This window comes from Myxine glutinosa, chromosome 4, assembly GCF_964187855.1.
Source record: "Myxine glutinosa chromosome 4, kmMyxGlut1.1, whole genome shotgun sequence".
In the NCBI taxonomy this organism is placed as follows: Eukaryota; Metazoa; Chordata; class Myxini; order Myxiniformes; family Myxinidae; genus Myxine; species Myxine glutinosa.
Genome location: NC_136264.1, coordinates 290,294 through 315,025, shown reverse-complemented (window position 1 = coordinate 315,025; position 24,732 = coordinate 290,294). Strand labels below are relative to the sequence as shown.

Below are 24,732 nucleotides of genomic sequence, written 5' to 3'. Positions count from 1 at the left end.
GCAGCAAAGGCATTGCGCAGAATTATCAAGAACTTCCACCAACAGGAAAACTCATCCGATGCTATACAGGTCACTAGCAGCACAGATGATGTTCCAGCAGCACTCCACGCAATGATCAGATGGGTTATGGTGGGGCCAACAGAAACACTAGAAACTGAAAAACGAACCACTCACGTTAACAGAGAAGTACTCACTGTTAGTCAGATGCTATTGGGTGGATTCAAATCTGACAAGCAAGTGAACTATAGGCCCAAAACTGATTCTGCGACCTTCCGATCAACCAAATCACAAGAAACTCCACAGTCTCTAGGATTAGCCTTGGCAGTTCACCATGACACAAGAAACAAGAAACTCCTGGAAAGTCTCTGCTCTCAAGGTTACTGTGTCTCGTACAGTCGTGTTATGCACCTCGAAACAGCCCTAGCAAATGCCATTGTGGAAAACACCCTGAAGTTCCAAGGACTTTATGTTCCTCCATTTTTGAAGAAGGGAACTTTTGTGTTTTTTGCAGCTGATAACACAGACTTTGCTGAAGACAGCGTGGATGGCAAAGGGACAACCCATGGAACAATCATTGCTGTTTATCAAAAACGTGACACTCAAGGAGAAACATTGGCGCCACAACTGAGCATAGCTGACACTACCAGTTTGTCAGTGACCCCGTACCAGGTTCCTATGCTTCATTGTGACAAGCCGGTGCCGAAAACCATAAAGAGAACAGACACATTCCACATCAGCAAGGATGGTATATCACCAGCGTATCACCTTACACATCTAGGATGGTTGGTTGCTTCTATGATCACCAGAATGCAGAAATCAAACAGCACATATATACCTGGTTGGGCAGGATACCACTCATTGCTGTCGGGTAGTCACAGTTTGACACAAGTCGGAGTCTTACCCCTTCTACCTGAAGTAGCACACGAGTGGTCGCTCTTCTGACCGTCATCTCTCAGACAACTCAGCTAAAGAACTTAGTTGTTGGTACAAGCCACCCTACAGTCATTTCCTGGGATATGGCCCTCTATGAAAAGGTGATAAGGCTGCTGGATGCAAGGCCAGACCTGAAAGGTACCGTTGTACCTCGGCTTGGCGAGCTGCATGTGGTCATGGCTGCTTTGAGAGCCCTGGGTACTTCCATTGAGAACTCAGGTATTGATGACGCGTGGATAGAGGCCGACCTCTACGGACCTTCAACAACAAGGCAGATCCTGAGATGTTCGCATTACAAACGCACTCTCCGTGCTCATATTTATTCATATATAGCACTTTATGAAATGGCGCTGGACCTGTTCTTCAAAGATTATCCACAGTTGAAAGCCGTTTGCTCAGATATGTCAGAAGAAATAGACGAGGCATGTTCAGAAAAGGACAAGTTCACCAAAGCCACAAGTGTGAAAGAAGCCAACACAAAACTGTTGAATGTCATCACTACAGCTGATGTTGTGAACATATTCAAGACTTGGGAAACAGAACAATCCAAAAAAGCCATGTTCAAGTCCTTGATGAATTACCTGCATCGAGTGGAGACAATTCTGTTCTTTGTGGAAGCTTCTCGGGACGCAGATCTCAAACTCCACCTCGAATCTGGTGAGGCACTCAGCAAGCTATTTTTCTCCATGGATCGTATCAAATACAAACGTCTTTGGCCGCGATACATAGCAGATATGTATGACCTGAGGAAGACGCATCCGGCCACATACAGGGAACTCGAGAATGGAAATATCTCAGTAACGAAATCTAGCATCCCCTTTGTATCAATCGGTGCAGACCACGCTTGTGAACAGGAAAACAGAGCAATGAAGGTTCATTCTGGACTTCCAGGCATCTCCAATAATGCCAATGCAAGGCAGAGATTCTTTATGGCCTCTCCAGAATTGTCACGGCTGACCAGAGAATTCAAAGATCAGTTCGACACCAAAACAGACAAAGTGACAGAACACCACGAACTTAGTCCGAGGGCAGTGAATCTGAACAATACAGCGGTTGAAAAGATCAAGGCTGCTATCATGAGTCATGGCAATCCATTTACCACAGAAGGAAATAGCATATACAACTTGATCACACATGCCTATGTCCCAGAGGAGCACACGTCACAAATCCTGAATATCGACAACATTGGTCAACACTTGTATGAAGAGTATGTTGACGAAAGAATCAACGGAACAGTCAGCTTATTTGCACCCGTGAAAAAAGAAAACAACACGATGTACTTGTCTGGTGTGAAGAAGACCAAGATCATGCTCGGGGACAAGTCAGTCGACTTGAAGGAAACAAAAGACTTGTATGGAAGGCTGATGATATTGACAAAATCAAGCCGTGATGTTGACCAGAAAGACGCAATAGGCAACTACGAATTCACCCTTACACCTCGCGCCTTGTTCGCACCAAACGGTGACCTGCTTCCTTGCCTTGACAAGTCAAAGTTAATCCATCTCCTTGTGAAACATGGAGACTTAGCTCCGGGTGACTTAGCTCCGACCTCAAGTCCTCAAGCTCAAGTCCATAACTCTGCAGCTATGAAAATAGCAGTAGTCGACGCCATGGTTCTTGTACAGAAATTGTTGACAAAACCAGCTGCAACAGTAACCGTTGAAGATCTCAGTGTCAGCTTTAATACCAGATTGATGTCACTGACAAGACATTTTGACGAAGTTATCCTCGTGTTTGATACTTACAAGGCCGATTCGTTGAAGCAAAGCACAAGACAAAAAAGACGAGGGGGGCACAATCCAATCCAGTACCAAGTGAAGGACAATACCAAGATCCAACACATCACCATGAAGCGGTTCTTGTCACACGATCAGACAAAGTCAGATTTGGCAGAATATCTGGCTGAGAAAACGTTGGAGTACAACAGAGATGCCTCCAAGCTGATAATTATATGTGCAGCAGGAAAGGCCAAGAGTAACAAAGGCGTGCATTTTGAAGACAATAATCATGAGGAGGCAGACACTCTGATGATTCACCAAGCAGTGCTGGCAACTCGCCGCAATCCCAACGCAGAACAGCTTACCTTCTTCTCTCCTGATACGGATGTCCTGGTCTTGGTCATAGCTAACTATGATGTTCTGCTCAAAAACACTGCTGTCTCCCTTGTGTCGGGCCTTGTGCAAGTACAACCAATCTGGAACAATCTTGGCGTCGAAAAGGCCAAGGCATTGCCAGCATTCCACACATTCACAGGAGCAGACAATACTGGACGGTTTTCGCGAATAGGCAAAACAACATGGTTTGAAGCTTTCGTCAGAGCCGATAGTGACGTGATACAGGCCATGAGAATGCTCGGTGATGCTGCAGATGTGACCGCAGATCAGATGTCCAACTTGGCAAGATTTGTATGTGCAGTGTACGTACCAAAGGGAATATGTATCAACAGCATTCCGGAGTTGCGCTGGTACCTCTTCTGTAAACACATGACTGAAAGTCACAAGTTACCTCCAACGCTAGGGGCTCTAAATCAGCATGTTGATCGTGTACATCTTCAGGCAAGGGTATGGGCTCAGGCTACTATCGCACATCAAGTGTTCCTGGATCCACAGCAACATGGCTGCTTCAAGGACAACGATGGGGAATTGAAACCACTAATGACAGATGTACCACCAGCACCGAAAGCAATACTTGAGATGGTCAGATGTCAGTGCAAAGGAGACTGCTCATCGAGACGGTGTTCGTGCCGTGCCAATGACTTGGCATGCACAGACTTGTGTTTGTGCAGCTCCGAATGTGAAAACGACGATGACTGTCAACCTGTTCTCTGCTCTGACGACAGTGATGAGGACATTTGAAAACCTATGAGGACAAAATGTTGATGAATGTTGACAAAGATAAAATTTCATCTATGGGAAATATTCTATGTTCAAATAAAAGTAATTATTACATGTATAATTATGGATTGTATAGCCTCATCTCTATATACTTACCTCTCGAATACATAAATCACCTGTTTAGGATATATGAGGGATGTGGTTTCATAATTATGATCCGTGTGCCACAATGTAGCGAAACATCACTCAATGTGGTATACATATTCAGAAAAAAACATGTTTCCTGAAAGTGGCCATCTTGAAAATCCGCTGTAGGCTGCCACCTGGTATCCCAGGGTAGGTGTAGATTATTTTAGATGGCTTCATGTGATTCCTCATCCCCAAAAATGTGGGTATAGGTGTTGGAATCAGCACTCTAGGTGGTTCGGATGTTGAGATATCGCGAAAAATAGGTTTCCGATGGTGGCCATTTTGAAAATCCAATATGGCCGCCAAAGAAAAATTTGCGCAAATGGAAACATGGTTTTTCGGATTCCTGGTGCTATCAGCTTTCCAAAAATGTATAGTTTTGCTAATCTCCACAAAAAAAGAACGAAATTACATAACAAACCTGACTATATTATCAGACAGCGAGATGTAGATGGAGTCATCATTGTTTGGTGGACGGTACAACACACATATGAACAAGAGGTGGGAGCGAAGGGGAAGCCGTAGCCAGAGGTATTCCTGGGGGTGAGGTGGAGAGAGTGCAGTGCAGGGCGAGTGAGGAAGAGAGTTTTTGATAAAGATAGCAACCCCCCCTCCAGGACGAGGCTCAGGTCTATCATACCGGAGGAGGGAGTAACCTGGGAGAGATACCAAGGAATCAGAGACATCATGAAGGAGGAAAGATTCTGTTAAGCAGATCACGTCTGGTTTGTCAGAAGCAACCTGTATGGAGAGATCAGTCAAGTTTGAGCGAAGGCCCTGGATGTTTGAGGTCCATACTGTTAAAGAAGAGGAAGGGGGAGCATCGGATACAGAACAGGGGGGGGGGGGGGGGGAGCTGTAGGGTAAGATGTGGAAGAGGAGGAAGAGGTAGGGAGAGCTGTTGAAGGTGTGTCAGAGATTTCAGAATAGCTTGGAGAAAGGGAAGAATGGGGCGGACAAAAGGTTTGATGGTGATTGGGTGAGGCGCAGTGAGGTGTTATTTGAGGAGGGGGAAGAGTGAGGCAGAAGGTTGAGGGAGATGAAGGTGAAAGTTGGAAGGGGGAAGAAGCGGGGAGGATGCTTTGAGGAGGAGGGGTGAGAGGGGAGTCTAGGAGGAGGGGAGGAGTGAGGGAGAGTCTCGGAGGGGAGGGGTGTGGGGGGTAGAGTCCCTTTATGCAGAGAGTAACGACAACTGAGAATACGCCGCCATTTTGGGGCCAATTGTGCGGAACCACTGAACCGGCACATGCACAGTGCACTATGAGCTATGCGTGTATAATGCAATGCACCACTGCACAAACACGGGACGGGTTAGGGAGTACGGTGAATGTTTTTATTTATTTATTTTATTGTATCGAGATGTCGGTCTATGAGTATTAGCTCCATTATGTTGCAGATTGCCTATAATGGGATATTAGTTTGTCTGAAAAAATGAGCGGTTGATGAGAAGTGACAAAATGGGTGATTTCTGAATCCTCATTATCGCGATGTCGGCAATAATAATTTGGGTTACTCACGATGCCTGGAGAGAATTTGAACATACTATGTGACAAGGTAGTCTTGTAACCTAAAATAATCTTTAACCTCTTCGATTAAGAGGATAGGAAAAGCGGGGTGGGGGGGGTTGGGGGGGGGGCATTAAAACACGTGTGTTTTGTCTGAAAGAAATGAATTTAATGTAAACATTATCAAACTAACAAATTTAATGCGTTTTCAGAGCCAATAAACTCAAACATACACACAAACATCAACACATTAAAACACACATGCACACACACGGGATAAACACACACACACACACACACACACACACACACACACACACACACACACACACACACACACACACACACACACACACACACACACACACACACACACACACACACAGGCTCTCGGTCAATGCACACATACTGTAAATTAACCTTTTCAGCTTTCTTTTCATCAGTTAACCACATTCAGCAACAGATCCAGGTACAATCAGAATAAATGAAACGTCGTCCAGCTGTCAAAATTGCAATATGTGATGAATTTTTTTTTAGCATTTATCTCTACCATTTTGAAGAACGATACAAATTCGAGGTCTTGTGAGGGTTGAGACCCCAATATGAATAGCAACTTCCTGCTTTTTATCTTTACAATCATTAAAACTTTCATTGCATTATGTGGAATTTTTTGAGAACTTTTGTGTTCCCCTGAAAAAAAAAAATGGCAAGACCAAATACAGGGTAAGTGGATATGCTACATGGGCAAGCTATTTCTTAAGATGCATGCACGAATACACAATAAAATATGCATGTACGAATACACAATAAACTATGCATGCACGAATACACAATAAAATATGCATGCACGAATACACAATTAAATATGCATGCACGAATACACAATAAACTATGCATGCACGAATACACAATAAGAGATGCATGCACGAATACACAATTAAATATGCATGTACGAATGCACAATAAAATATGCATGCACGAATACACAATAAAATATGCATGTACGAATACACAATAAACTATGCATGTACGAATACACAATAAACTATGCATGCACGAATACACAATAAAAGATGCATGCACGAATACACAATAAACTATGCATGCACGAATACACAATAAAAGATGCATGCACGAATACACAATTAAATATGCATGCACGAATACACAATAAAAGATGCATGCACGAATACACAATAAACTATGCATGCACGAATACACAATAAAAGATGCATGTACGAATACACAATAAACTATGCATGCACGAATACACAATAAAAGATGCATGCACGAATACACAATTAAATATGCATGCACGAATACACAATAAAAGATGCATGCACGAATACACAATAAACTATGCATGCACGAATACACAATAAAATATGCATGCACGAATACACAATTAAATATGCATGCACGAATACACAATAAAATATGCATGCACGAATACACAATAAAATATGCATGCACGAATACACAATAAAAGATGCATGCACGAATACACAATTAAATATGCATGCACGAATACACAATAAAAGATGCATGCACGAATACACAATAAACTATGCATGCACGAATACACAATAAAAGATGCATGTACGAATACACAATAAACTATGCATGCACGAATACACAATAAAAGATGCATGCACGAATACACAATTAAATATGCATGCACGAATACACAATAAAAGATGCATGCACGAATACACAATAAACTATGCATGCACGAATACACAATAAAATATGCATGCACGAATACACAATTAAATATGCATGCACGAATACACAATAAAATATGCATGTACGAATACACAATAAACTATGCATGCACGAATACACAATAAAAGATGCATGCACGAATACACAATTAAATATGCATGTACGAATACACAATAAACTATGCATGCACGAATACACAATAATGCCAAACAGAGACTTCTTTTTTTTTGTCCAGCCCTGTTGAATTTACATCATAACCATTCATAACCATTCTCTAGAAATGATTCCTAATACTCGCTATTATCAAACTGTTGGCATATTGTGAACTGAACGTTCTTTTTCTAAATAGAAATATAGAAAATACAGTACAATGTACTGTCAAGCAAAGTATCCAATGTTTCCAAACAAAAAAATTAACGGTTTTCACTATGATACAATGACAGCTATTGACTACTTGTTGCGGGAATTACTTGTCGTCTCTATAAGGTGAAAGTTAAATAATTCACTTTACTTTCTGAACGGGACTGAACAGTAACTTGACCGACCTCGCAAAGCTTTGAAGACGAAGCTTCCAGCCCACACGGCTCACTTTATTCTCCCATATTTTATGTCTATTGGGATCTGAAGGGAATCTGTACATCTTGAAACCCTCGTCATGTCTATTTGTGCATCCAAATGCACAACAACCCGGCATTTTCAGTGAACTAAGGCTTCCGTAGGTAGTCGAATCGATTGTACTTGCATAACACGCGAACGCGAGAAGTTAAGCGAACGCGAATTTGGCTCCAAAATGGCTCCCTGAGTCACGTGACCGTATTTTTCCAGATCGTCATGTCGTTACTCTCTGTATAAAGGGACTCTAGTGGGGGGAGTTTAGGAGGGAAGGGGCAAGAGGGGAGATCTGAAAGGGATGGGTGATGGGGAAGATTTGGAGGGGAGGGGCAAGGGGGAAGATTTGAAAGAGATGGGTGATGGGGATGATTTGGAGGGGAGGGGCAAGGGGGTAGATTTAGAGGGGAGGGGTGATGGGGAAGTTTTGGAGGGAGGGGTGATGGGGAAGTTTTGGAGGGAGGGGGTGATGGGGAAGTTTTGGAGGGAAGGGGTGATGGGGAAGATTTGGAGGGGAGGGGCAAGGGGGAAGATTTGAAAGGGATGGGTGATGGGGAAGATTTGGAGGGGAGGGGCAAGGGGGAATATTTGAAAGAGATGGGTCGATGGGGAAGATTTGGGAGGGGAGGGGTAAGGGGGGTGGATTTGGAGGGGAGGGGTGATGGGGGAAGTTTTGAAGGGGAGGGGGTGATGGGGAAGTTTTTGAGGGAAGGAGGTGATGGCGGAAGTTTTGGAGGGAAGGGGTGATGGGGAAGATTTGGAGGGGGAGGGGTGAGATTGGATTTTGAAAAGTGTACGATTAATGGGAAATGAACATTTATTGCAAAATGAGTTTCTTGAGACCTTCGAGTCAAAAATACGTTTGAGGACGCTGAAGGATGGGTGGATGCTGGAGAGTTTAGGGAATGTATGAAAGAGGCACTGTAACTGTAAGAGATGGAATTTTTTTTTGGAATGAATAGATTTGGTGAGCAAGTCGAAAGCATCCTTTTATAGAAGAAGAAGAAAAAAGGTGTTATAGTATATGACAGAATACAGTTCTTCAGGGGACAGTTGAAACATTTTTTAACGACGGTGAACACGTGATCACGAACAACGTGGTCCGAAGAAATGAACGAACAAATAAGAACAAACAACGGATAAGAACAGAGAAGGGAATATATATATATATATATATATATAATATATATATATATATATATATATATATATATATAATTATATATACTAGCAGAGGTACCCGGCTTTGCACGGGAGTGGGAGGAGGAGGGGAGGGGGAAGAGGAGGGGAGGGGAACGTGGGTGGGGAGGGGGGGAGGGGGGAAGCGGGGGGAGGAGGAGGGGAGGGGAGGAAAGAGGGAGGGGAGGAGGGAATGAGGGGGGGAGGGGGGAGGAGGGGAAGGGGGGGAGGGAAGGGTGCGGGGGTGTGCCCAGGGGAAGAAGGGGCCCCTCCCCTCCACCCCTCCCCCCCCTTTCCCCCTCCCCCCCCTCCCCTCCCCCCTTCCCCCCTCTCCCCCTCCCCCCTTCTCCCCTCTCCCCCTCTCCCCCCTCCCATCCCCCTTCCCCCTCGTTCCCCTCCCCTTCTCTTCCCCCTCCCCCTCCTCCCTCCCCCTTCAACACCAGGGGGGTTGACTCAGCCTGTCATCCCACCGAGGTCGGAAGTCGGAACTCATTGTCGTCAAATAAATGTAGCCTGTATGTTTCACTCTTTGTCACATGCCGTTGGGTCCCATGTCAATCGGATGAAGTTGAAAAATTAACGTTACGAAGGTTCTCTGGGACGTACTGATTCCGAATAATGAAGTTGAAAAATTAACGTTCCGAAATACGCTAATTACGCTAACAGAAGCGCTGGAGGGAGCACTGCGCTCCCTCCCTTAGATTCCCTCCCTCTTCTGCTAGCGCTAATTACGCGTAACACACTAATTTTAAAACCCGAAGTTTTTTTTAATTTTAAGGTGTGCTGTAGTCAGAAGCGCTAGAAGCGCTGCGCTCCCTCCCTTCGAATCCCTCTCTCTTCTGCTAGTGCTAATAATACGCTAATTTTAAAACCCGAAATTTTTTTAAATGTTTATGTCTCCGTGACATTCCTGGGACCATCCCGAGGTCGAACAGTACTTTCCGCTCGCAAATCCGTCCACGGGTTCTCGAGATCTTAGAGATCATAGATAGATCAGGATACAGACACAGAGGCCAACTCTACTTTAATATATATATATATATATATATATATATATTTATATATATATATATATTATATTTTAGTTGAGATGAAAACAGAGACAGAGAACGAACGAGAAACGTGAAAAATAGAGACGGAAAGTAATTGCGAGCGCAATCGAAGAACCGCTGAGACAGAAACAAAGCCTCAAGCCAAGGTCAGACACGGTAGCCTACTCGTACTACACTAGGCCTCAGAATACGCGACACAAACTAACCGACGATTCTGTACACAGGTATGAAAAACCAACACCAAGAATACTATTAAAGACACACCAAAAGTTACACACACCGAAAGAAAGATACAGTTTCGACAAAAACACAATTGTGAAAAGTTACTTAACTTCGAAAGCGTGTGCGCATGGACAGCTTTGAAGAGACGTGACCTCCAATCTTGCGCATGCGCAGAAGCAAGTAAGAAGCTTAGTTGCTAGTAAGTGCCACAAACCTTTGAAATGATTGAGAATGCCAACATATGTGATGACATCATTTTGACACTGCAAATGAAGGTTTTTCCCTTCCTGTATTTAAATAATAAAATTCCACTGGAAAGTTATTTTCCAAACACTGCATTGGTAAGAGGTTGTACTCTATAGGTCTTGTTTTAAAATGGCACATTAATTCCTGCATGATGTCGTGAATATTTTTTTGCCTTTTTTGGTGGAAGATTTATTATTAATTTTTTTTTGCAGAAACGCTATCCAGTTATCCACAAGAACACCCCATCAGTAAATAACAGGCTGAATACCATCAGACACCTCATTCAGTGAGTGATAATTTTTTCTTTGCTTTGCATCTGTCGGATCCTTACATTGGATACACATGATACACATCTACTCGTATACGATAGTGTACAGTGCTCCATTCTGTGTTGCATATAGATTTCAATGGATCCCAAATGTCATTGATCTTCACATCACGTTTGATGATTTATGATCATAACATTGTATTTTAATTAAAAGCTTCCATGTAACCATTTTAGTCCCCTGTCGCACCGCGGAGCGAAAGGGGGACATTGGTTTTCCCCTCCGTCCGTCCGTCCGTCCGTCCGTCCATCCATCCATCCATCCATCCGTCCGTGCATGTGTGCGAGCGTGCTGGTGTGCGTGCGTAAGCGAAGGACCGCATTCGAAATTGGTGTGTGGGTGCAACCCACGTCAAAATCCAAGATGGTCGCCGCCATGTACGTCTGAACCTTGTGAGCGAAATATCTTGAAAAATAAACGAACTACTAACTTCTAATCTGGTGTGTGGGTGTATCTAGGCATAAGGAAGAACGCTATTGAAAATTGGGTCGCCACGTCAAAATCCAAGATGGCCGCCGCCATGTATGTCTGAACCTTGTGAGCGGAATATCTTGAAAAATAAGCGAAGTACCAACTTCTAATCTGGTGTGTGGGTGTATCTAGGCATAAGGAAGAACGCTATTGAAAATTGGGTCACCACGTCAAAATCCAAGATGGCCACCGCCATGTATGTCTGAACCTTGAGAGCGAGATATCATATCATAGCATGTTTTCTGCGTCTTCCACTTTGTCAACTCACATCACTTCCCCGACGGGGGACCTAGGCGTAACGCTTGTTAACCTTATTTCATTCACCACATTATAATAATCGGTCTTGATATCACCATCCGGTTTCTTTAAAATTAACCAGAAATAACTCGGCTTCCGCTCAAGCATTGTCCAAGATTCCACATTTCAGCCACATTGTTTTTGTTGACATCATTTGAAGAATGATAGGTTTAGAGATTTCTTTGAGTCGTTTCTTCTTTTCATCAGTAATCTACTGCATCTTTAGATTTGGGATATATTCACTAACTAGCAAAAGTACCCGGCTTTTGCCGGGTAACAATGAGTCGTTTCCTAATGGGAATATAATAGTCGTAAGATGATGGGCCCAGCTTGTGTATAACAACTAACAACTCAGGTTCGTGCTTTTTCATTGGGGGCTCACATCACCATTTTCTCAGGGAAACAAGATTCGACTTAGGGAGCTCTCGCCATTCCTTTTTATTGTATATATATTTTTAAAGGAAGCATCGATTAAAAATGTGGAAGTTATCCAGACTTCCTTTCATATTGTAATTGCCACTAACATGGTCTTGTCTCTTACAGGATTAAACCACTGAAATTACCACAAGGGTTACCAACAGAGGAAGAGCTCCAGCACTGCTACATTAACAGCAAAGGAGAGCTGATAATTCACAAGTGCTTGGAGCCAATAGAACAGAAGCAGGTTGGACCCTCTTAGTCTTGGCATCCCTCATTGTTTAGATTTTCTTTTTTACTGTTGGAAGCGATGCCATAATCAGGTACATGTAAATGTTGACATACAATTGAAATGTTTATAGTGTCTGGAGTGAGAAATAAAAGCAATAACACACAAATGGTAACGTGATTATTCCTCAATAATACAGCTTGCCTCGTTTCTGTGTTACTATATTCATCATCCATTCCTGTGAAGTTAAAAATTCCATATACCCAGCTTCCAAAGCTCTGTGTACCTGTAGACCAGGGGTCAGGAACCTTTTTGACTGGGAGAGCCATAAAAGCCAAATATTTCTAAATATATTTCATTGAGAGCCATATAGTATTTTTAACGTATAATAAATTAAACATGTCTTACTTTTAATGCGACTTCTGGTGCTGCATGGTTTTGCTGATGGCCTTGTAGTCTGGTTCATACGTGGTGAGGTTGAGCTTCATGCAGGCGTTGAGGCTTCCATCAGTTAAACGTGAGCGTAGGTTGGTCTTAATGTTCCTCATATGCGAGAATGACTGCTCACATGCATATGTAGAGCCAAACATGGTCAATACGGCAATACTCACACGCTGCATTGTGTGGTATGTCACAGGAAGCTCGTTCCAAGTTTTAAGAATCAGCTGGTCTTCAGGTTGAAGATTTTTCATTTCTGTCCACTTGTGTTCCCTCGCCAGCTCTGCTCGCTGTCGCGCAAGACTTTCCAACTCTCCATTAAGTGACTTGAACTTACTCATCCACATGTCTGATGCCTTCAGGTCAGCAACTTCCAGCTCAAAGTCTCCGATAGAGACCCCGGGGATGCATGTCAGGTCGATATTGTCCACTGCACACTCATGTGGATGAGTGATGAACTTGAAAAGACCAGTGCGCGCACGAAATTCTCCAAAACGTGCTTTGAATGACTGCAGGAGATTGGACGTAAAGCCAGCTAGCTGCTGGAGATCCAGATGTTGAGTGGAGTCACTTGCTAAGCATGCATCTCTAAATTGTTGCAGTCTTTCAAAGTGCAGAAGACGACCTGTTTCAATGTCCCTGAGAAAGACTTCCAGCTTGCTTTCAAATGCAAACACTGCTTGTTGAAGGGATGAGATTGTATTTCCAATACCTTGCATTTTCACATTGAGCTGGTTCAGATGGCCAGTTATGTCCACGAGATAGTGAAACTGCAGGAGCCAGTCAGTGTTGTCTAGCTCAGGATGCTTGACGCCTTTCATTTCAAGAAAAGTCCGGATTTCACTCAGGCAAGCTGCAAAACGGCTGAGCACCTTCCCCCTTGACAACCAACGCACGTTGCTGTGTAAAAGCAGACCGGGATAATGATTCCCAACTTCTTCTAACAGAGCTTTAAACTGGCGATCATTTAAAGCTCGGGCAACAATAAAGTTGACCACTCGAATGACCAGCGACATCACCTCACCAAGCTCCTGGCCACACGTCTGAGCGCAAAGCGCCTCCTGGTGCAGGATGCAATGAAAACTTAGGATGGCTCTCTTTTCATGTTCACGGAGAAGCGCTACAAATCCTTTGTTCTTCCCCAACATACAGGGTGCACCATCAGTACAGACAGAAATAAGTTTATCCATCGGTAGTTTTTTTTCTTTAGCAAACTCCATGAAAGACGTGAATAAATCCTCTCCTCTTGTTGTCCCTTTCATTGGCAAAACAGCCAAGCTTTCCTCACGCAGTGTGTCACCTGCAGCATACCTGGCAATTATACTGCACTGAGATGGATGGCTAACGTCTGTTGACTCATCTAACGCGAGAGAAAAGTATGTCCCGGCGTTTATGTCCTTAATTTGTGTTTCCTCGACTTGATTTGCCATCATGATGCTACGATCGTGCACAGTTCTTGCTGACAGGGGCATGTCTTTTATTCGTTTGATTATCTTGTCTTTATTTGGGAAGTCATCAAACAGTTCATTGGCCACATCAAGCATGAATGTTTTGGCATACTCGCCATCTGTGAATGGCTTTCCATTCCTTACTATTGCCAAAGCACCCGCAAAGCTAGCGGAATTCCCGTCACCTTGCTTGGTCCACACACGTAGTTGCTGCTGACTCGTCTGCACTCTCCGCTGTAGCTCCTCGCATGCCCTTTTCCTGCTGTCCCCCGCTGGATATTTCGATGCAAATGAAGCATGGTGCGTATCGAAGTGCCGCTTTATATTTGACCGTTTCATCGATGCAATTTTATCATTGCATATTAGACATACCGCAGATCCTGCTCTCTCACCAAATGCAAATTCCTCTGTCCACGCAGCCTGGAATGCACGGTAATCATCGTCTTTTTTTCTTTTCGCCATCTTTTCCATTACAGGATTGAAGCGGATAAACTAGTTGGCTATCTGATAAAATTGATTTCTTCACCTTTACAATGACGCGGACATGCTCGCGAGCCATTGGTTCCCGACCCGACCCACGGGTGACCCGTGACCCGTGAAATTTATCTTCAAAACTAATTTCTGTTTACTTTAAAATGACACAGTATTATTAAGAAATATCACAAGTATTTTAAAATCAGTTCCAAACTTATTTTTTTTTTTTAAATTTTTTTTTTTCAACTCAAAATTGTCTGGGAGCCATATGCCGTCACCGGAAGAGCCATATATGGCTCGCGAGCCATAGGTTCCCGACCGCTGCTGTAGACTGTAGAGTAATGATTTGTATTTCACATCTAGGGCCACATTGAAATGCATTAGTTCTTCACGAACCGTGGATATCAAACTTCACTTGTTGAAAAGGTTCTTATCTGTCCACTCTATTGACGGGCAGAATCTCCTTCAAAACAACTGGATATTGGCAAACTAATTCCTTTCACTTTGGTTTATCATCCAGACAGTCTTGCAGTTAAAATAATTATCCAGGAATTTTTCAAAATACTACATGCATGCAACTGCCTCCATCTTGTCTCATCACCGCTTCTTCTTCTTCCTTTTCATTCAAACAAGACAGAACTTCATGAATTTTTTTGGGAAAAGGCCATTACTTTCCATTCTCCCACCAGGAATGTTCATATGTATGAAGTCAGTCTTTCGACCTCATAACATCAATATCAACACCAGATTACACCATCAGTATTACTGGGCATTTTACCTGTACCACCTTCCCCAACATAATTTATGCATTTCATGTTCATTTTGTAATAAACTGTATACCTGAAACCGGTGACGGCTTGGAGACCACTTCCGTGAACATCTTAATGTCAGATCCAACAATAATGATACAGTGCACTCCATAAGTATTGGAACCGTGAAGTCAGATTTGTTATTATTGCGATATACTTAATAAGTTTGAATTTGAGATCAAAAGATGAATATGAGGAAGGTCATCTTTTATGAATTAGTATATATATATATATATATATATATATATATATATATATATATATATATATATATATATATATATATATATATATATATATATATATATATATATATATATGTGTGTGTTTTACCATTGCAGGACAATATAACTCTATGTTCAGTCCCCTCCATTTTAGTTAAGCATAAGTATTGGAACAGAGTAAGTTAAAGTCGTATAATAGTTGGTATTTGGTTGCATATCCCTTGCATGTAATAACTGTATCGAGCCTGTGACCCATTGACATCACCAAACTCTTGATATCTTCCTTTGAGATGCTTTAAAAAGTCTTTACTGCAGCCATTTTCAGTTGTTGTTTGTTTTGGGGGTTTCTGACTTTATTCTCCTTTTCAGCAAGTTCTCTCTTTATTCTCTTTATTTCGGAAAGTAAAATTAAAAATCTTTATTTAGAAAAGAAAGTAAAAGATTGACTTGTAACTGAAAACACAACTCACCGCAGTTGTTAAAAACACAAAAGCATTACAGCTTGCCTCGTTACGGCTTTCTAGTCTATATTTAGAACAATATGTGATAATAAAGAAAATAAAAGCAAGTTCTCTCGCAGCTACACCTTTAAGGGGTGATAAGTTGTCTCATTGTGGAAGTGATGTTCAGTCGGACCTCGACATTCGCGGGGGATACTTTCTTGGAAAATGTTGTGAATGCCAAATCTGTGAATGAGCGGGCATTGTTTCAATGGGGAAGAGGGGGATAGGTTCCTGGAAAATCCTGATTCAAAGGGGACTGGTGTTGGGCTAGCGGCTAGGGTGTCGGCTTAGGATCCTAGGATCCTGGGTTCGAATCCCGGTCGATCGCTGAATTAACGCCAGGGGGGTTGACTCAGCCTGTCATCCTTCCGAGGTCGGCTAATTGAGTACCAGTTCACTGGTAATTCCCTGTTTGTCGTTAAAGGCGGCAAAAAGGGTTGGCGTCAGAAAGGGCATCCGGCCGTAAAACATTGCTTCAAAAAGGGGACCAAAAAACAACAACAACCACGGTTCCCGAAAAAGGCCAACCCCCGCTTTGCGGGGAAAAATGGCCTCTAAAGGTGGTTATTTTTTATTTTATAAAGGGGAATTATTTTTAAAATTGAAAATGTTTCCGATCGTGTATGCACATGATTACAGTTTCATAAAAAATGCTTATGTGGGAGGAATTATAAACAGAATAGAGTAGGTGAGTTATCACCCGCATTCTGACCTAAGTTCTTTTATCAGGATAGAAAATCGTAAATTGAGGGATTAGTGAATTTTTTTCGATTTGGCAAACTTTTTCGCTCAAAATTTTTTCTTTTAACTCAGATGAAGCCCTGAACAGGTATTAACAATTTTTGTCAATTTTTCTATCGTGCTTTGACGAAGAATTTTCACAAATTAACACATGATAGATCGTACATTCGTAAATCTTACATAAATAATATGCAATGTGCAGAGAGATAGGCAAGACTGCCTTTGTGACACCCGTACAAAGCAAAACAGCAAACATCATTGAAGCAACAAACATTTTATGGAAATATTTTACATTTTTGAAATGAAATGTATTTAGCTATCCACGTTCTACAAACAAAAACTAGACAACATATAAACTTCAAAACCATAACACATCACAAATAGTAGTTATTCGACTTCTCAAACTTTAATACCTCCGCCACCAAAGGTGGATGAAGGTTGTGTTTTCATCCATGTCTGTTTGTATCGATTTTTCAAGTATATTGATCGGTTGCGTTTGTGGTTCTGTCTGGCTGTCTGTTTGTTTGTCTGTTTGTTACCGGCGTACAGGTCACAATTCTAAACCGATTGTCACTAAACTTTACCAAGTTGTTTCGGTCGTCCCAATTGAGAAGCCTATTGATTTTGAGGTCAAAGGTCAACTGGAGGTCAAATTTCTAAAATCGCCATTTTAAATCCGATTCTTGAAAATTGAATGGCATTTGTATATTGAGTCAATAAATTGGGAAATGAACTATTTTTGAGGTCAAAAGGTCAAAGGTCAACTCAAGGTCAAATTTTAACAATCATGAATTTTCATCTAAAAAGCCGTCAATTCTCAACCGATTGACTTGAAAATTGAACAGCATTTGTATATTGAGTCAATAAATTGGGAAATGAACTACTTTTGAGGTCAAAAGGTCAAAGGCCAACTCAAGGTCAAATTTTAAAAATCATGAATTTTCATCTAAAAAGCCGTCAATTCTCAACCGATTGACTTGAAAATTGAACAGCATTTGCATATCGAGTCACGAAATTGGGAAACCAACTTTTTGAGGTCAAAAGGCCAAAGGTCAACTCAAGGTCATGATCTTCAAGGTCATGATTCAACACAGATCTTCAGCATCAATATCTTTGTTTCCATTATGCATCAATGATTTTTCCAAATTCTTGCAGTCCTTAAGTACATCTTCAGTAGATTTTATCTTTATACTGTATATATCATACAGGAAGCCAAATAGTGAATTATATTGTTGTAGCTGTTGGAATCTCTCTTCAATAGATTGTATGGCCATGTCTAAAACAGCATATACTCTGTCCATATGCTCTGCTCTGCTCTGCATATGCTCTGTGCTCTGTCCCCCCCAATATTCCTTCAGGTCGCACAAGATCTGCCTGCAACCCTCTTATGGTTAAACTGCCAAAGTCGAGGCTCTCTGCTCACCTTCACTCTTTCATTCCCCTTTTCTCCCGCCTCTGGAACAAACTCCCCCACTCCCTTCAATCCCACTCCTCCCTCCAGGTCTTTAAAACAGCTGTTCACCACCATCTCTTATCTTCCCCCATCGAAAACCTTGATCTTTTCTACCCCCGGTAATTCACCCCAGAGTCCTTGCAGTGTTCATATGTTTTATTCCTCTCCCACCTCCCCCCAAGTCCTCCCGATGTCCCTGCCCTCAAATGTTGTGTTTGTGTCCTTCCCCCTCTCTCCCCATCTTGTCTGCCGCTCCCCTTGTTTTTTGTGTTTTGTGTGTCGGTTTGTCTTTTTGTGTGATTAATGTTAGCTCTTTCACGAGCCTCGATCTTGTATACAAAAAAAAAAAAAAAAAAAAAAAAAAAAAAAGTCAACCTTCCAAAATCATCATTCTTAATCTGAAAAATCGTCACTTTTCTTCCTTTTGACCCGAGCTTTGATGAAGATTGTCAATTTTAATCTTGATGAAATAGACAATTTGCTGTATCAATGGAATTTTTTTTTCTTGGGGGTGGGGGGCGGATTTTGCAAGTATCGTGCTCCGCATGATGTCCTCCTGTTTGTTTGTCTGTGAAAAAGATATCTCAAAACGTTGTGGATGGATTCAGACGAAATTTGGTGGAGAGGTTGAATGTGTGACAAGAACGAATCGATTTGATTTTGGTGAAGATTCAAATCCGGATCCGGATCAGAGAATTTTGTATTTTTTTACAAAGTGATTTTTCACCATTGAATAATCTGGCCAAAAACGATATGTCGCATGACATCACAAAAAGTTGTGGATGAATTATGACAAAACTTGGTGGATGCGTTGGGTAAGTGACGAGAACAAGCTGATTAGCTTTTCGTTCAGGTCCAAATCTAGATCCGGCCCATCAGTGGATAGAAAACGTAAACTGTTCAGCCTCTACCGAGTGCCCTTCAAGTGCAGAACATAGAGTATCCTCATTGAACCATTCTCTTGCCAGTATTTTACGATGACTCGATTCAAATGCATCTTACCCGTTGCTTTTTGAGATTATGCCTAAATTGTGGCACATTTTGTGAACGTATGCTCTGTCATTGCTGCTCATCGAAGTGGGAAATGAGTATTCTGCAAAGACATCAACATTACACTGTTTACACTGAGGTACAACTAAAAGATTGTGCTGTTTAGTGTCAAAATGAAACAAAAGGTAGTAAAAGCAGCTACCTGTTCTGACAAAAATTAACTGTAAAACTGACTTAATCAGATGAACAGTGTTGTGATTGTGAAGCAAGTTAGAGTCCCCGAGTAAACTGCAGGGAAGCATTACATTCAGCCTCGGCAAACCAACATCAGAACAAATCCTTCAGACCAAATACTAAAAGGAGAAGTGCCCGTACGTACATGTGTTCATCATGCTTTTTTCTAAAGGGTTCCAAGCATTGAAGAATGATCAAAATTGTATCGTTGGAAAGCTAATAATCGATTTACTTGTTACAAAAAGGAGTGTCCACTTAATCATAAAAACTCCAGTTTTAAAAGCTGTTCTTTCCAGGAGGAAGCAGCAGGACTTGGAGCTTTCATGTAGCGGTTCCAACGTTATGCCCACAATGAGACGGCTATATATAATGGAGCAAGTGTATGTATGGATGTATGCATGTAGTATGTATGTTTGCATGCATGTATGCATGTATGATCAACTCCTTCCGAGAGGATTTGAGCAAGGAAGCGGAAACATTCAATGATTAATGAGGGCATCCTGAAATTGTGCAACTGTAAGTTTCATTTGATTCCATCAAGCTTTGGATTTAATTGTCTTTTTTTTTTTTTACCCAATAATCAGCATTTTCTTCCTTTGGTAGGAGGGGTGAAGGGGAGGGGGTACAATTGGAATTATCTAAGCTATATAACCACCATGTATTATGTATGCCCAAAAGCAGCACTCATGATTTTGCTTCATACAAATAACCTAGGTTAATTTTATTTTTGAGATTGATTGAGGCAGTAGTCTGTTGCCTATACACTGCCCAAATAAAGGGTAGTGTCAGAAGAACGCTTCGCATGGTTCAAACAAGAGCACTCGTAGTTTAAAATAAAACAACACCTTTAGAGTAAAGTGTGACAGACACGGAAGGAGCACACACATTTTTATTTTTTATTTTTTTTTTGTATACAAGATCGAGGCTCGTGAAAGAGCGAACATTAATCACACAGAAAGACAAACCGACACATAAAACATATAACATCGGGAGCGGTAGACAAGATGGGGAGAGAGGGGGAAGGACACAAACACAACATTTGAGAGCAGGGACCGAGAGACATGGAGACATCGAGAGATCTGAGAGAGGGCGAGGGCTTTGGGGGGGGGGGGGGGGGGCATGGGAAGGGGGCGGTGGGAGAGGTATAAAACATATGGACACTGCCAGGACTTCCAGGAAAGAAGTTGGAATTTCAAACAAGGTGGATCTGGGGTGAATTAGCGGGGGTAGAAAAGATCAAGGTTTTGGATGGGGGAAGATAAGAGATGGTGGTGAACAGCTGTTTTAAAGACCTGGAGGGAGGAGTGGGATTGAAGGGAGTGAGGGAGTTTGTTCCAGAGGCGGGAGAAAAGAGGAATGAAAGAGTGAAGGTGAGCAGAGAGCCGAGATTTCGGCAGTTTAACCATCAGAGGGTTGCTGGCAGATCTTGTGCGACCTGTAGGAATATTTGGGGGACAGAGCACAGAGAGAGCTGGGGGTGCAAGGCCGGAGAGGAGTCGGTAGAAGACAGAAAGACCACCTACCTGCCTGCGGTGAGTGAGTGAAAGGCCCTCAGAGATAGCTTTATCGCGGGAGATTCCAATAATTCTGAAAGCTTTGGTTTCAACAGCGTGAAGCCGAGCTAAGTGTGAGGCAGGAGCACCGGCCCATAGGGGAGAACAGTATTCCATTGAGCTGCGGATGAAAGCCTTGTATGTGGTGAGGAGCTCAGGTGTGCCGAGGAAGGACTTCGCACGACGGAGGATGCCCAGTCGGCGACTGGCTTTGGAGGCCAGCTTGGAAATGTGGTTTTCCCAAGAAAGATCATGGCAGATAGTGAGACCCAAAATCTTGAGCGACAGAACTTCTTGGAGAGGAATTATATACGTACATTGCAATACTTCTTGAACCAACAGAAAAATATATAAAAGTACCCATAAGGAGCACACAGACAACAACAACCACTGCATCAGCAGCAACAACCACGTGTTATAAAAGATCCTTTTTCATGTTTCACTTCATTTTACATTCTCATTGAGACTCAATAGAGATGTGACGTGTTGGTGAAGTGCAACTTCCTCTTTTAATTAAACTCGTGAGTGAAGCGAGGGGCAGACACGGCTAGTACCTCTTAATCGGACGTTCATTTGATTAGGACTCTCCCAACCATCGTCACAGCAGAATTCTTTGTTGCCAAAACATTGAATGCCTCAACTCTGTGTTTGTCTCAAAATCTTGTGTCCCAAACCCATCCCTCTCTGTACCCACCATACCCAGTCAAACCCAACTGCTCCTGGGCCCTGTGTCCTTCTCTCCTGAAAAGGTGGAGAAGTTTTTGTCAAACCTCGACTCTGATTCTGTAACTGGACCAGACGGCATCAACCCACAGGTCCTAAAATCCTGCTATGCCGCTCGATCTCACCCTCTCTCTGTTCTTTTCACCCTCTATTTTGCTCAAGGTCATCTACCAGCATCTTGGAAATCAGCAAACATCACCACTTTACACAAAAAAGGTGCTAAAACAGATCCTTGCAACTTCAGACCAATCAGCCTGCTCCCAATTATCAGCAAAGTCATGGAATCAATCATTGTTTCGGATATCAAATCCTTCCTCTTCTCCAATGGCTTGATCTCCGATCATCAATTTGGATTCAGACCAGGTCATTCTACTCTGGACATGCTGCTTCTGCTGTCTCAACAATGGATGGAGGTCCTCAATGCCAAACAGGAAATTAGAGCTGTCTCCCTTGACATATCACGTGCCTTCGATACGGTCTGGCACCCAGCTCTGCTCACCAAACTCTCCTCCTATGGTATCCACGGAAATCTCCACGCATGGCTTGCGGACTTCCTCTCTGGTCGTAGTCAACGTGTGGCCCTGAATGGATTTCTCTCATCTCCCCTTCCTGTTGAGGATGGAGTTCCCCAAGGCAGTGTTCTGGGCCCTGTGCTTTTTCTGACTCTCTGGAAAATCCTCTCTACAGTCACGTGAAAAAGTAAGTACACCCCATGTAAAGTTTTGACTTTTTCAACATATTTCAACATACAGCTATTTGATGTTCATTTCAACAATATTGATAGATAAAGGTGATATAATATAACAAATATCATGAAACATTCACATTTTGGAGTCCATTGTATAATTTAAATAAACATAAATGCAAATTTCGCATGTGGAAAAAGTAAGTACACCCTTGGCTCTAATAGGTGGTATTGCCCCCTTTGGCAGAAACAACCTAAAGTAGGCGTTTCTTATAACTGTCTACCAGTCTCTGACATCGACTGGGAGAAATTTTTGCCCACTCCATGCAGAATTCTTTCAGCTGTGTGATGTTTGAGGGGTTTCTTGCATGCACAGCTCGTTTCAATTCCCCCCACAACATATCGTTGCGATTTAGATCCGGGCTTTGACATGGCCATTCCAGAACCCTCCATTTATTTCTTTTCAGCCATTCCTTGGTGGATTTACTGGTATGTTTAGGGTCATTGTCATGTTGCAACGTCCACCTTCGGTTGAGCTTCAATTGTCTGTCTTCAATTTGGTTGTCTGTCTTCCAATCCTGACAAATCTCACACTCTTACGATGTCTCTCCGAAAAGACCGACTGGACAACCCTCCCATCCACTTTCTGAATAATCCTCTCCAAGAAGTTCTGTCACTCAAGCTTTTGGGTCTCACTATCTGTAAAGATCTTTCCTGGGAAAACCACATTTCAAATCTGGCCTCCAAAGCCAGTCGCCGACTGGGCATCCTCCGTCGTGCGAAGTCCTTCCTTGGCACACCTGAGCTCCTCACCACATCCAAGGCTTTCATCCGCAGCTCAATGGAATACTGCTCTCCCCTCTGGGCTGGTGCTCCTGCCTCACACCTAGCTCGTCTTCACGCTGTTGAAACCAAAGCATTCAGAATCATTGGAATCTCCCGCGATGAAGCTAACTCCAAGGGCCTCTCACTCACTCACCGCAGGCAGGTTGGTGGTCTTTCCGTCTTCTACCGACTCCTCTCTGGCCTTGCCCCCCTAGCTCTCTCTGGGCTCTGTCCCGCAAATATTCCTACAGGTCGCACAAGATCTGCCTGCAACCCTCTTATGGTCAAACTGCCAAAATCAAGACTCTCTGCTCACCTTCACTCCTTCATTCCTCTTTTCTCCCGCCTCTGGAACAAACTCCCTCACTCTCTTCAATCCCACTCCACCCTCCAGGTCTTTAAAACAGCTGTTCACCACCATCTCTTATCTTCCCCCATCCAAAACCTTGATCTTTTCTACCCCCGCTAATTTCACCCCAATTCCACTTTTTTGAAATACCAACTTCTGTCCTGGAAGTCCTTGGTGTCCTTGTGTTTTATACTTCTCCCTCCACCCCCCCCCCCTTCCCACACCTCCTCCCCCCAAGCCCTCTCCCTTCCACACATCTCCCTGCTCTCAAATGTTGCGTTTGTGTGCTTCCCCTTCTCTCCCCATCTTGTTTTCCGCTCCGTCTTTTTATATATTTTGTTTGTCTGGTTGATTTGTTTGTGAAGTAAATGTTAGCTCTTTCACGAGCCTCGATTCAGTATACAAAAAAAACCAAAAACAACTCCGACAGATGGCCTCACATTATCCTCAAGCACCCTCTGGTACAATGAAGAATTCAAAGTGGATTCTATGATGGTGAGCTGCCCAGGCCCTGACGCAGCAAAGCTGCCCCAAACCATAATATTTCGACCACCATGCTTTTTTTTTTTTTTTTTTTTTTTTTTTTTTGTATACAAGGTCGAGGCTCGTGAAAGAGCGAACATTAATCACACAGAAAGACAAACCGACACATAAAACATATAACATAGGGAGCGGTAGACAAGATGGGGAGAGAGGGGGAAGGACACAAACACAACATTTGAGAGCAGGGACCGAGAGACATGGAGACATCGAGAGATCTGAGAGAGGGCGAGGGCTTTGGGGGGGGGGGCGTGGGAAGGGGGCGGTGGGAGAGGTATAAAACATATGGACACTGCCAGGACTTCCAGGAAAGAAGTTGGAATTTCAAACAAGGTGGATCTGGGGTGAATTAGCGGGGGTAGAAAAGATCAAGGTTTTGGATGGGGGAAGATAAGAGATGGTGGTGAACAGCTGTTTTAAAGACCTGGAGGGAGGAGTGGGATTGAAGGGAGTGAGGGAGTTTGTTCCAGAGGCGGGAGAAAAGAGGAATGAAAGAGTGAAGGTGAGCA

General features: G+C 42.8%; 1 protein-coding gene across 1 annotated transcript in view; it reads left to right on the top strand.

Annotated features, from left to right (window-relative positions):
• Window positions 1–12,403, top strand: part of LOC137424406 (large ribosomal subunit protein uL30m) — a 46,467-nt gene extending 34,064 nt beyond the window's left edge. Inside the window, exons 4-5 of the mRNA XM_078775361.1 lie at window positions 10,707–10,780; window positions 12,132–12,403. Coding sequence (XP_078631487.1) covers window positions 10,707–10,780; window positions 12,132–12,267 — 210 coding nt within the window. The 3' untranslated portion in view covers window positions 12,268–12,403. The remainder of the gene's footprint in view (window positions 1–10,706; window positions 10,781–12,131) is intronic.
• Window positions 12,404–24,732: the final 12,329 nt, after the last annotated feature.